General features: G+C 38.1%; 1 protein-coding gene across 2 annotated transcripts; it reads left to right on the forward strand.

Annotated features, from left to right (window-relative positions):
- Window positions 1-1,284: 1,284 nt before the first annotated feature.
- Window positions 1,285-13,343, forward strand: LOC107098787 (acyl-CoA desaturase-like). Of its 2 annotated transcripts, XM_015396741.1 has the most exons (6): window positions 1,285-1,357; window positions 3,262-3,497; window positions 6,207-6,337; window positions 8,396-8,601; window positions 8,779-9,011; window positions 11,829-13,343. In XM_015396741.1, the coding sequence occupies exons 2-6, from the start codon at window positions 3,266-3,268 to the stop codon at window positions 12,026-12,028; spliced, it is 1,002 nt and encodes a 333-aa protein (XP_015252227.1). In that variant the 5' UTR covers window positions 1,285-1,357; window positions 3,262-3,265; the 3' UTR covers window positions 12,029-13,343. The 2 variants fall into 2 exon arrangements, with proteins under 2 accessions (XP_015252227.1, XP_015252154.1); XM_015396668.1 differs by lacking the exon at window positions 1,285-1,357 and having other exon boundaries at window positions 3,149-3,497.
- The last annotated feature ends 1,577 nt before the right edge of the window (window positions 13,344-14,920 follow it).

Raw genomic sequence — 14,920 nt, forward strand, 5'->3', positions numbered from 1 at the left:
TTCACACCAATGCTGTGAATACAGAAGTTAACCTGCAACTATGCAGCGGTTAAACAAAAGCTGTGAAAGTAGCACGGATGTCTTGTAAATTGTGCCAAACCATATTGTAAATATTTGCCGTTTCTTTTGAAAGGATTCTTTTTTTTTTAAAGGTTTTTAAGAGGGAAATATTTGAGTTTAATAATTTTTTTTTCAATATACTATACATTACTTTTTTCCCTTTTGTTTAACATATGTGATTAAAAAGGCATGGATTTTATCTAATAAGAAGAAACATTGACCTGCCACTGAAGTGCACAAAATGAGTTTGGTGACAGAAAAGCTCTGCAACTGGCAATAACACTAATAAAACAAAAAGAAAAAGCCAAAACAGATCATATATGGCTGCTAAAGTCATGAATGCAACATAAATGATAAATCAAGGGAACAAAATGCAGATTCAAATCTGCTTTAAAGAGAAAGTACCCACTTTATGCAGTAGGGGGTGCTATTGTCTCTTCTCAAGATTCCTTCAGTCACAAGACTGACCTAAATAATCTGATTCATAATGACTAGGAGTCTGTCCCACTTTTTATTCCAGTTCATAGGAGGTCAGGACATTGGGAATGTACTGTAGGATGGCGGTATGTGTTCACCAGAGGTTACCATCGGTTGTGTGAGGTCATGTTTTGCACTAAAGTAGCCTTTGAGGTGTGGGGGTTTCTTGTTCACCCGTCATGTCAGCAGAAGAGAAAAGGACAGGACAGGAGAGGGATATTTTAGAGATTGTATCAGCACTGGCAGAGTAAAGGTTAACAATAAATACCAGCCTAGTGACCCTTCATCAGGGTTAGCATTTAGTGATGTAATTCTTTGCTTTTACACCATTTTAGGTCCAGCTGGAGGTTTCACTGAGTGCTCCAAACTAGCCTGTTTTTCACAGCGACAAACATTTTAATTAAACGTTTCCCATCAAAACGACACTACTGCTACAGAGCTTTCTATTCAAAAAGCAAAAGTGATCTGTGACCGGTGATAAAAAAAAACTCAGTTATATCACGCTGACCTAAAACAGAGTTTTCATAGCTGGATGACCTCACGGTGTGAAATTGAAGACCTTTGTTTGAAACCTCTTGCAATGATTAATCCCAGCAAAATCAGAGATCCTAGGGAAGATTGGGTAACAGCTATGGGTTATGTAAAGTTTCAGGTGGAGAAAAAGAAAGTTAAACATTGGTTAAGAAAACAGCCAATGGGATGTTCATAACTTGTGACATATTTCCTCAGCAATATTCTGCTTTAAAACAAGAGCAGCGCCGCATCTTTTATTGCTGCCTTCATCTGATCTGAGCAGCTAACTGCACAGGAAGCACAAACAGTAAGTTACCTCAAGAAAGTTTAAGTCTTAATTTTTTGCAAATGCATTTGTCTAAAGGAAAACTCTTGTATTAATGAAGTAGTTGCAGTACAAATGTTTTTTCTTTGTTGTTTTTTTGCTCGTTGTGTATTTGTTGCCTGCTGGGTCTGACTATATAATGTTTTTGGGGGAATAATGAGGTTTGCTTTTAAACACAAAACATAAATGTTCAGCAATGTGTCTTAATCTTTGATTTTTCTCTGTGGATCCTTTTTATCAAATAGTTTTAGTTACATGCATACAGAACTTTCCTCAAATATGAACACCTTTGGTGAGAAATAAATGTTAAAAACCTTAAAAAAAAATTCTTTTTTAGTTCAAGCTAGAGCATAATCCAACACTGAACATTTCAGAAAACATAACAATCTTACATTTACATTTTAGGTTATGGGGATTTTTTTCTATGCACTTGAGTTTTTTTTTTTTTTTTTCAAAGATTGTCAATTGGATTCAAGTCTGTTGTTTCATTGAGCTATTCCTACACTTCTACTTTCTTTCTCTGAAACCAGTTAGTTTTCCTTTGCTGGATGCATCAGACTATTCCCTCTAAACATGGTATTTGCAACAACATTCACAAAATTCAACTGTAGCCCCATCTGATGCAATTATATTCTCTCAGTATTTTTAACTTAAACCACAGTTTCCTCTTCTGCTTGCACTTTAGTGTTGCCCAGTGAATGCTGAGGCCACTGTAGTTATGCAGATCCTACTTTTGATCCTTTCATCTGACTTCAGTCAGAGTTCTTACCTGGTTGGGCCCTTCACTTCCATTTTATGCCCACACTAGCTGTAACAATTGCTTTTATTTTATTTTTTTCTACAGCAGTGAGATATTTTTTGTCACGATTTCTTTACACTTGCAAGTCATTCTAGTTTGTGCAATACTTTACTAATTCAGAAACATTTCAGTGCTGCATCAGTTGGCATCAAATCATCTGCTGTTTATTTAAATGATAGGTTGAGCTCATTTCTCCACCTTTTATACCTGTTTGCACATACCCCTTTGTTTTCAGGCTATATCTACTATTAATGTGTTATTTTTCATATGGAGTATTTGGTTTTATTTTATTGTTTGGATTACTTGGATTGTTAAAATTCTTGTTAATTTCAGGAGAGTGGGAATACTAGAAATATGTGCATATTGATTAACTGACTTTATTTGATCTCACAGTGGAGAAATGTACTAATATATATATATATATATATATATATATATATATATATATATATATATATATATATATATATATATTCTGTTTCTAGTTGATCCTCATGAATCAGAGAAAAGTTGAAGTAGACTACCTGTTCCTGTTGCTTTGTGAAGGTGTGTTATGTGACACACTGACCCACTTTTCAAACAGGAAAGAAAAAAGGCAAATCCTATTCAAATGAGGTAGATGTAGATTGATCTTTATAAGGTTAGAAAAACAATAACCAAACACGAACACTCTACCTAACGGGAAAGACCAAAGGAAGCTTTAATCCAGGGGGAAGGTGGGTGGATCCTCGCATCCTCAAGGTGTGTCAAATATGGCGGCTGTTTGCGTCACAGCCGTAAATTACATAACTGCTGAACAGAAATCTGTAAAGTTGACGCATAGGGAAACTACAACAACATTAGTAATATGAGCAGCACTGAATGATGCAACATTTATTTAGAAATTATAAGCGATTGACAAACAATATATATATATATAATAAACCGGCAATGTGTCAGTCCAGCTGTGGCGCTGCAGGAGCTCAGCTGCCAGGCGCTTCTTCCTCTGTCTGTCCGTCTGTCTGTCTGCCCGCATCACGCCGTGCGCAGAGCATAAAAACTGAACACCATCCTCTTGTTCTGCTCGCTCTGTGCTTCCTCTCTGCAGAAACATGACCGAAAGCGACGTTCATCACCGCGCTGAAAAGCAGCAGAACGGAGGCGCCATGGCGGAAACATCGACCGTGGACGATGTTTTTGACGACACCTATAGAGAAAAGGAGGGGAAGAAGCCAGCGAGGATCCTGGTGTGGAGAAATATCATCATGATGAGTTTACTGCACATTGGAGCGCTTTATGGACTGCTTCTCATCCCTTCCGCATCGTGGTTAACTCTGGGATGGAGTAAGTGTTTAGTTTAAACAGAATGTGCTGATGTGCATCATGCTGCTGCTGCTGCTGCTGCTGGGGGGGATCAAGCCTGTGGGAATAATGGAGAATGAGTCACTCTGGCCTCATTTCACTGGAAGGGCCTCTATAAAGGTTTTCAACCTACCCTCAGATATTTATATAATATTACTGAAATGGATTTTATCTTTAGATAACGGTTAGATTTAAAACCCAATTTGTTCTCAATTGTATATAACCACCTGTGCTTCTCTAAATATCACAGTAGCTCAGCTGTTTTTCAGGGGAAATTCGTTTTTTTTTTTTTTAAATAAGCATAAAATTAAGGGGTGGGCACACCTAAAACACAAGCCAGTATTGAATCTGAGGACTTTTTCCTTAGATTCATATTTAAACAGGGGAAAAATGAGAAAGGAGGCATAGAAATTGATATTTTATGAAGGATATTAAAATGTTTGAAATTATATAGCTTAAATAAGGGTTGAAATTTAATAAAGCTCCTGTCTTAGGACCAGTGGTTTGATTACTGGACATGGATATCTGTTGTTTTTGGATTTGTGCAGAAAAGAATTAGATTGCAGATTTTCAATGGGCACCAAAAATGCCCATTTTATGTTACTTGGGAACCTCAGAAGTAGACTGTCCATTACGCTTAACCAGAGTGCATTTTTGCACTTGTTAGTAGTTTCACACAGTTTTCCTCTGGAGCAACAATTATGTTTCCTTTATTTGTATCCCATGTCCATGAGACATTACACAGTAAATGTTACAGTGTTAAAGTAACACTTTGAGAGTACATTTAGTCCCACACTAATTCAGAGTGGACCAAATGTACTCTCAAAGTGTTACTTTAACTGCAACATTTACTGTGTAATGCATCTTCAGAACAATCTATTCTGAAACATGACTGGCTGGTGACATTTGTAGAGTCTTAATTAGATTTATGTTTGGACTGGACCATTCTAGCACGGATGTCTCTTGAATTTAAACCCTTCCATTTTAGATCAGGCCATGTGTCTAAGGCAGAGATTTGAAAATCCAGTCCTTGGGGGGCCGAATGTCCTGCATCTTGTAGATGAAATTCTGCTTTAAAGGTCTAATGGAGTTTTTTTTCTAAAAGACCCACCCTCTCCATTAAAAAAAACAAAAAACTTACACAACCCTGTACCCGCTCCGGAGAGGGAATATCTATTAAATGCCTACTAAAGCATGCACAAGCCCATATTTCCTTTTGCACGCTCTGTTTAAAAATTGCTGTTTGCATCCTCATACAAGCTAACTTTCCAAAAGAAGGTTTGCACTTTTTCCACCATGTCAGACTCACCTCCGGTAAGTGAAAATAGGACGAGCATGTAGAACGACCTTGCCTAAACATATCTCCAAAATGATTGACAATTAGGAGAACCGCATATTTAGACAATCCACCCGTAAAAAGAACATCCTCCACTATACCTTTAATAGACCTAAAACAAATAATTAGGTCGATTTCAGGGCTCTGGACTGAGGAGGTAGTCAAGTCAAGTTTGTTGGACCTTGAAGACATGTAAAAGTAGGACTAGTTTGACATCCATGATTTAGGGCCACTGTCCTGCTGGAAGCTGAACCTCCTGAGTATTTATCTGCAGGTTTTAACACTTTTTTTTTAACAGGATTGTACTTTATTTAACTCCAGCCATAATCCTACAAACTCTTTAAAGCTTCCTTTATAAATGGTAAAAGAGAGCCTCTGCACAGCATGATGCTGCAACTACTGACAGAGGGGATTGCATGTTTTCTTTGTAGCACACAGCCCTAAAGCAGCAGCAGTAAATATCTGCTAAGCCATACCTCCATGACTGACTGACCAAGTTTTTTGATCCAACTGGCCCCAAAAAACATTCCCAAAAATGCTTTAGTCTCTGCCAGATTAAGGATGAATCTGTATGTAAGTGTCTTAGGGGTGAAACCCTTAAATTTGGACCTTAAATTGGCTTTGAGTTTTTCTACCTTATTTAGCAATGTGTTCCATTACTTTTGCTTTGACCGTAATGACATTTGAAAACTGCAATGGTGGCTCTTCCCCCTAACTTATATGAAAGTTGATCAAGGTAGGTTGGAGAATAGAAGGGGTCTAAACTGCCCAACCCCAAATGCATTCTTTCAAATTTCCTGTAACAGCTGAGCCCCCCCCCCCCGCTTTTCACAAAATGTCCCCAAAATAGAAATATTTAAATGACTGTTGTCTAAACAGTTTGCTGAGAGGCAGGAAGTTGTGACCTATATATATGTGGACCGTTGTGGCGTGACTCATGTCCCTAAACAATCTCTACCTTGTTTCTACTTTGGCTCTGCAGACGTTTTGCTCTGTTTCCGAGGCGTAGCTGCATATTATTTCACAGTGGAAGACAAAGCACAATCACTCCCCCTAAAGACATCCCATTGTGAGGCTCACAGCACCACAACAGAATGCTTGTTGCCAGTCAGGCCCTGGGTCTCAGATTCTGGCTGGTTCTGTCTAGGCCTGACAGAGAAATGCATTCAGCAGTTTTAGAACAGCTAAAGTGTGAGGGCTGACCTGCACACTCCCAACATTTCTCCAAACGGGCACAAGAGTCAGAGGGTTATGGAAAAGAACATGATGTCCCAGTGACCCTGATCTCATGGGTTTAAATGCATGTTAATGTAGCGCTGACAGGTCCCTGTAAGGCATGTCTCATTTTCTTCCAGCTGCAGTTTGCTACATGATCAGTGCCCTCGGTGTGACTGCTGGTGCGCACAGATTATGGAGCCACAGGTCCTATAAGGCTTCTTTCCCCCTGAGAGTCTTCCTGGCTCTTGGCAACTCTATGGCATTTCAGGTAAAACACCCAAACATGTAAACACAGAACCTAGCTGCAGTGTTTTGCACTCTAAAACGTTTCTCCTTTTGTCAAACTGCAGCCAACAGCTTTAATGTACGGTAGTTTATTGGATTTTTATTATGAGAGAACAATACAAGATAATAATGAATTGGAAGGACAGCTGAGCTTGGTTGGTCACATTTTAAATCCATAGACTGATTTAGAAGTTAATCTTTTTCAAAATGGAATGAGCTAAATCAGGGGGGATTGAAAGGCATCTACAATGACAATGTTCAGGTGTTGCTCAGACGTTTGGTTGCATGTATGTCTGAACTTTGACTTGGTTATTCTGATGTGCTTTTGCTCTACAACATTCTATTAAAACTCTTTCTGTATTTATTTTTTATCCTGTGCTTAAGGTTGAACCTCCACCTTTTGCAGCTTCTAACCAGTTTTCTTTCATGATTTCTCTGTAACCAGCCCCATTAAACTCCCCATCCACTCTTATCAGTTTTTCTGGCCCTCTCAGCTTCTTTACACACAGTCTTTTCTATCTGATCCAGAAACGTTTGATATTTACTGAACAAATCTCTTCCGTCCACATGTTTGGGGTTTCTCCTAAATGATTTGCCACAAACCTTTCGCAGAACTTCTTGCAGCTCTTGTTCAATACTAACTTTCTTGCCACTCCCCTCCGTAGGGGCCACATTTATGGAGCACACTTCTAATAGCCATCCTATCAATACCTTCTCCCACCTGAACTATTCATTTCTGCATCTCCTCCAGATTTAGAATGCATCCCTTTTTATCTTCTTTGATTAAAGCTCTTCTTCCCTAGCCTGTTTGTTTTGTTGGATGGCCATGCCTTTGTAAGTTACCTGTTTTAAATGATGTTCTGAACAGTTGGTATATTCAGCTTTAAACCTCTACCCTTCAATCTGATCTATTCGCTCTTTCTTAAGCCCCATTTACACTACCGTTTTAAAATTGTGCCTAAAACAGTCCGGGCACGGTAATTAAGATAACTGGGGAGTGTAAATGGAACGCATCTGAACTGTAGTTCAACAGTAGGTTTGGCATGGTTCATCTGTGGCTCGGTTCTCTGATAATAAATAGTGCATGAGCAGCCTGCATCATCTCCTATTTACAGTCAGCTGACTCATTCTGCGGGTTTTTTCGCCATGTCAGGCTTTATAATTCACAGATCTCTTCACTTGTTCACAACACAAACTTCTTCTCAGCCTATTAACAATAAATGGCATCAAAAGAGCGTGGTGCGACTTGGGATGATGCCGAGACCAAGGCTGTCATTGAAATTTGGGAGGAAGAAGCTATCCAGGCACATAAGTTCCTGAATGTTATAGGCGCCGCCATTTTTGTTTGTGTAATTCCTGCCTTGAGAGCTTTAGTATCGTTGACCGTCGATCAGAGGCAAAGAACCGTGCTAGCGTGATGTGTAAATGGTCGTAAGAGCTTGGCAAGGCCCACTGATCCAAGCTTAGTCCGAACTCTGCACGCATCAGTTTCAGAAGGGGGCATTAGTCTTCATAATGCTGTTTGTTCAGTGACTAAAGGTTTTTCACACCTTCATGACATGGTTGTATTGTAATGAGATTAAATTACATACATATGTTCTGTTAACTAGTTAGGTTACTTCTGAATTCAATTGGGTGCTTTGGATTTTATTTAGGTTTACCAAAGTAAAGGGCCTAAAGACAAACATGGGGGACAATTTGGAGAAAATGTGAATGTGAGATGGTCTATCCCATATAGTCCCAATAAAATACATTAAGAATGTAACTCAATGTGAAAATTATTATAGGGAATGAATGGCTTTACGGGGCACGGCATAGTTTGGCTCAACAAAATAAAAAGATGAAAATGTGCTGAAGTAGCTGTAAGAAAAAGCTGAAAGTTTTTGGTTTAACTGACTTCTTATGTGCAGATTAGAGAAGGATGGAAAATTCCAAAGCTGAATTAATCCATATTTGTTGCAACCTCAATATTTCAGCAAAATGAATTAGAATAATTTTTTGTATTTATTCTCTTTCCACAATCTCTTTCCTGGATGTGAAGAATGACATTTACGAGTGGGCCAGAGACCATCGCGTCCACCACAAGTACTCTGAGACAGACGCAGACCCTCACAACGCTAAACGGGGCTTCTTCTTCTCCCACATTGGTTGGCTGCTGGTCCGCAAACATCCCGACGTCATTGAAAAGGGCCGGAAGTTGGACCTGGGAGATCTGAGGGCGGATCCAGTGGTGATGTTTCAGAGGCGGTGAGAGGAATTTTAAGTTTTGTTTATGTACTCCCTACCAGCAGAATGATCTTTTCTTAAGCAATAAAAGTTGCTGCCAAAGATGCACTGTGTACATTAACGCAGTGCAGTCTGAGCTGTGAATGTGACTGCGTGATACCCTGTGACTTCTGACATTATCTTGTTGCTTCCCTTTAGGTACTACAAGCTTTCTGTAGTGTTGCTCTGCTTCGTCGTTCCCACAGTCGTACCCTGGTACTTCTGGGGGGAGTCCTTGGCTGTGGGTTATTTTGTTCCTGGACTTCTGAGGTTCACCGTGGTGCTCAATGCAACCTGGCTGGTCAACAGCGCTGCGCATATGTGGGGCAACAGGCCATATGACAAGACCATTAACCCAAGGGAAAATCCATTTGTGGCCCTTAGTGCCATAGGTGAGCATTTACTCTTTATCTTCAGTTATGATCTTGTGCCTTAAGGTTTGTCTTTCAAAGTCACTCAGGTTGGGACCAGCTATGGAGGTTAAATATGCAGCAGTCTTGCTGGATGATTTGGACATTAAAAAGCCCCAAACTCCTTGTCAATATAAGGTTTTTATGTATCAGCACATGATAAAGACTGGTTTATATTGGCTTCTCAAATGGTCTAAATTTGAACTGAAGAGATTAAGCCAAAATGAAAACCTGTGTTTAGTTTTGAGTCTATTGACATTTTTTGCAAACAAATTGTGCCTGAGTGCTGCTAACAATGAGTTTGATCAAGCATTGTCGGCTGTATCGAGGCAATGGTCTGTGTAGTAAGGTGGTCAACACAGTGCCAGATAGGAAGGATGCCATCCATACGAAGGGATATATTACCGTCACTGCAAAAAATTAAATTCTAAATGATTCATTTTTTTCTTACAATAAGTGCATTTTTTCTTGGATTGAGAAGACTAGTGAGAAACTTTGCCAATGGAACAAGCTACTTTCATTTAAAATAAGAAAAAAACAATTGCCTTGTCTTATATCAAGTGCATATTATCTAATTGTCTTATTTTAAAAGTAAAAATTCTAATTTCATTGGCAGATCATCGTATTTATCTGCTCAAATTAATGGTAAATACACTTAATGTAAGACATTTTTGCTCATTTCTAGATCGTTTTTGCAGAGTTGTAGGGTAATTTCCAAACATATAACATAAGCAGAAATAGATGGTGCCTTATCTCAGAGAAACTACATAAAGCTGCATATTAGTAAATATTAAAGTTAATTGTGATGCAGTCAGGAAAAGTATTGAATGTTTGTCAGAATTAAGTTCTAGCACATTGAGTTTGTAAAGGTCACTGCGTCAACTGCGACAGTTCTAGGACAGTAGATGCTTTTGACTACGCTGGGCTGCACCATGTTTGCAATAGAAAGCCAAAAGCACGTTGGCACCGGTGCATCAACAAATGCTTCAGGGCATGGGGGTGGAGGGTGTCATGATTTCAGCTTTTTTGACTCAAAATTGGTCTGAAAAGCCCATTATAGGGGAATGATCACAAAAGCCTCAGTAAAAATATGTGACCCTGTCGTGAAATGCATCAACATTCATGTATAGTGGGCCAAAATGGTCACACAGCAATATTAGACTTATGGCCAACATTGCTTGTTGCTAAAATTTGTTCTGCAGCTAAGTAAATGGGTGGAGCTGGAGTTTCACCTCTGCGCTTTCATTATGTCCACGTCGCTGTTTAAAGGATAAAGCCTGTTTATATCCGGCTGTGTATTTCTGTATATTTAAGATCGAGTTTAGATCGTTTTATAACCTGTTAAAACCAGGTTATTTTCATTGTGTCGTACAAAAACTGTACTGGATTGCCACCTTTCATCCCATTAATAATGGGAAAATTCATTTTTATTTCAGTATCTCACTTCATTCACACAAAAAATTATGTTTTCAAGATTTAATTGTTAATCCTAATGAATTTCACAACCAATGATAAAGAACAACTTTTGAGATTGGAATATTGCGTCAGACTATTGTGGTATTTTCAATGAGATGGTCTAAAATGGGGAAAACGTATTGTCAGTTTTAATTTAAAAGGGACACACATTAATTAAATGAATAGAATGAATTTAAATTTACTCAGTCCATAAATCTTAGAATTTTGGTCATTTTGTATTAAGATTTTTCAAAAGACTGAAGATTGTTTCAGAAAACTATATGAGCTGTTCCTGCTGGGTTGGTTTTTCATAAAAAAAAAAACTTCACTGCTGAAGACTTTGTCATCTCCAGTGTTTTTTCTTTTTAATTGTTCTAAACAGTGGCGATATAACCTCCTTTACCACATTGACTTTGTCAGATCTGGTTGATCTGCAGCTGCGTGACCGTCCGCTTTGGATCTCTAAATGTATTTATGCTTCTGACAGAGAAGCAAAGTCATCAAAGCTGAGTAACCCTGTGACTTCATATCTATCCCTCATCATGCTGGAGCAATCCTAGTCGGGGTGGTCACAGATTAACTCTAAGATAGTCTAAATGTGACATAATTGGTGGAATTGGATTTGGGAGGCTTGTGAACTACATTATAAGACAGTCCTCCCTTTTAGTTTAGCATAGGTCACTAAATCGCATAAAATTATCCGTCACATGGTGTGTACATATGTTAGCAGTTCAATAACAGCCCTTTGTCATATTATTTTAAACCTTTTTTATTAAAAAAAATCCAATTTAGACCATTTTTTTTCTAGTTGATCTGAATTTTAGACAACAAGGAATTACCCTAATAACACTATCATGAGAGATGTAAATCAAAGTGACTGAAAATATAGAAAATCAGATGACCTCCATGACCTCCTGGTGTCGGAATCTGCAATATCAAAAGCTTATGATTCTATAAAAAGTCCCTTTGCATCAAAGATTCTCCAAGAAATATAATTTATTTTGGATTAAAATGAAAACTATGACATCTTTAAATGTTTAGCTATCCCCATTCATCTCCCTCTTTGGTTTGATTTCTAATTTTAGTGCTTTTGGGACACTCCTAGCAAAGGAATGTTATTCTGTTGATGTGAAAGACTTCTTTCATTTAGGAGATTATTTGGTGTTTTTTTTTTTTTTTCTTGGATTTGGATAAGGGAATATGGAATATGTCTCTGCAATTGCTATGCTATTTCATCTATTCAGAGTTTTGTTAGATTTAGTTTTTGAAACCTTGAAAAAAGAAAATGTATTAAAAAACAACTCTATTATGTTATGTACAATTTTTTTTGTTTGTTTTTCCTAGGGGAAGGCTTCCACAACTACCATCACACATTTCCCTTTGATTATGCTACAAGCGAGTTTGGCTGCAAGATCAACATCACCACTGCCTTTATCAACCTCATGTGCTTTTTGGGGCTGGCCAGAGATCGCAAGAGCGTTTCCAGGGACATGATCGCCGCTCGCATTCAGCGAACGGGTGATAGCAGCTACAAAAGTGGCTGAATAAGACGGGAGCAGCCATGCTACAAACTCTCTCAGCGATCCAACATGCCGAACCGAGACAGAGTAGCAAGGAGTGCAGCAGCGTTTCACCGGTGCGGTGGCGATTACCACGCTTCTTTGTGAGACTCATATTGGCTTCAAAGAGTTGTTTCCATTAAAAGTTGTGAATCTCTTTTGAGTTTTGAAGTGTCTTCAACAAGTGTTTGCTACTAGTAGAGATCTGACTACATGTGCAAAACAGCTTTTTTTTCATCATTATATTGAAGTGTCTTTAAGAGAATGGATGTATTATTTTTGAGCAGATGAAAACGGCATCAACAAGAATATGAAAACGTAAAAAGTGTGTAAAGCTATGTGTAGAGGCAGTAATTACTGAATATTTTTCTGCACATTATATATATCATTTGCTTGTTATTAATCGACTTTTGGCACTTTGGAAACTTTAAACCTTTATGGTGTCTCTGCAAGAAAAACTGAAGTCACTTTGCTTTAGGTCCGTGGTGCTCTGATGCACCTGATAAGATGTGGACTTTAACCTATTATGAGTAGGTTATTTTTGCTAAGGTTTGAATTTATTTGTGGTAATTAAGGAAAAATTAGGCCTTGAAAGAAGAAAAATTAATGCAGTCAAGCCTTCATTGGACTTCTGTTATTTGTGGTCCTGGAAGAGGGCAGCTCTAAAGTGTCAACAATAGGGATGCTTGGCCTCTCATAGTGTCTGGTTTTCTCTTAATTTAGGATCAAGTTGTCTGACATTTATGCTTTTTTTTGGTCTGCTTTGTAGAAAACAAGAAGACCATATAAGTCTCCATCCTTTACCCTGCCCTTTAAAGAGCAGCATTTTCTCTTGAATAAAAGAAAAGTCCTTTGAGTTATTAATGTTCTCCATTTCAATAAAAAAAAGACCCACAAGACATGAAGTAAGCTCATTATTTGTTGTTTTTCCCAATGTGTCGCAGTATTGAAATGCTTGGCCCAAATGCCTTATGATGGTTGTGTATCTCCTTAAAGCTCATAGTGCAACATATACAAATAAAGCAGGGCTAATAACATGCTTGGTTTCTTTTTGCTTTTAAGCAGCAATTATAAACCCTGTCAGCTCTGTTTGTTTAAAATGAAATAAAAAAATTTAAAAAATCACCCTTTCACCAAACAAGAATTTGCATAAAAATAAAAACTTTTTATGACATTTTTGAAAGTACCATTGTAATATTTGTCAACTTTTCTCTATAACAAAGCAACACTTGTATTGTGTTGGGAAATGGCACTTTGATTTCAAATGAATGTTTTGTATCTACTGTATGTAAGATGAATAAACCAACCTTTTATGCAACAAAGAGGAGCTTGTTTTTCATGAGCCTATGCATTTTTATTAGGCATCCTCCATAACATTTTATATAATACTATAGTGCTAGAAGTATATGCCTACTCCCCTAAATTATTGGAATCAGGTGTTCTAATGCCTTCCATGGCCACAAGTGTATAAAATCAAGCATCTAGGCATGCAGTCTTTACAAACATTTGTGAAAGAACAGCTCTCAGCTCAGTGAGTTCCAGTATGGAACTGAGATGTGATGCCACATGTGCAACAAAACCACTTGTGAAATTTCCTATTTCCTAAATGTTTCTCTGTCAGCTGCATTATCAGAAAATTGAGTGTTTAGGAAAAATAGCAATTCTGCCACAAAGGCCACATAGTTCTTGTAGTGGGAAGAGGTCACTAACTTTCTGCAGAGGCTACAAACTTACAAACTTCATGTGGCCTTCAGATTAGCTAAACAAAAGTGGGCAGATAGGTTCATGGAATGGGCCTCCATGGTCGAGTGGCTACATCCAACCCATACATCACCATGTGCAATCAAAAGTGTTAAAGCACGCCGCCACTGGATTCCAGAGCAGTGGAGATGCCTTCTCTATCTGGAAATCTGATGGACGAGTCTGAGTTTGGTGGTTGCCAGGAGAACAGTATTTGTCTGACTACATTTGTAAAGTTTGATGGAGGAGGCATTATGATGTGGGATAGTTATTCAGGAGCTGGTCTTGGCCCCTTAGTTCCAGGGAAAGGAACTCTCTACTAAGGGTCCCATGAAGTTTCGAGGTGTGTAGCGACTGAGTCTGCAGAAAGTTTATGACACTTTTTTTTCGCTCCATCAGTTTACGTAGACTTCCACTTTGTGGCTGAGTTACTGTCGTTCCCAAAATCTTCCAATCTTTCTTATGACACAGCTGACAGTTGACTGGAATATTTATGAGTGAGGACATTTGATGACTGGATTTGTTGCACAGATGGCATCCTATCACATCTTAACACTGGAACTCGCAGAGCACCTAAGACGACCCATTCTCTCACAAATTTTTGTAGAAACATCTTTATTATAGACCTGAGGTCACAGAAGTAAGTAGAACACCTTATTGAAATCATTTGGAATATAGTGTATTTCACAATATCCATAAACATCTGAAAGCGTCTGTCTAAATCTTTAGTATAGGCTTACTATATTTCTGGATTTTAGAACAAGTGGTGCTCATTTAACATCAAGGCAAAGGAATACAAGTTTTCAGAGTAACTTTATATGTATGCTTTAATTTAGATTGAAAATTATCTGCAGATCAGTAGAAGGTTGTATCACATTTCTAAGAGACTGAGCTAAAAGGGAATAAAAACAAAACAGCATGAGGCCTAAAATTAGTGCTAGGGAAGCTCCACAATTAAATAAAGCTGCTTCTACACTTTGAGGGAGCATACTTCCCTGTTGTAATTATACATTGTTTAGAAATTTTTTATTTATTTTTTTAAGATACAGAGGGAGCATACTTCCCTGTTGTAATTATATATTGTTTAGAAATTTTTTATTTATTTTTTTAAGATACAGAGGGAGCATACTTCCCTGT

This window comes from Cyprinodon variegatus, unplaced genomic scaffold (assembly GCF_000732505.1).
Source record: "Cyprinodon variegatus isolate N-32 unplaced genomic scaffold, C_variegatus-1.0 Scaffold1, whole genome shotgun sequence".
Lineage (NCBI taxonomy): Eukaryota > Metazoa > Chordata > Actinopteri > Cyprinodontiformes > Cyprinodontidae > Cyprinodon > Cyprinodon variegatus.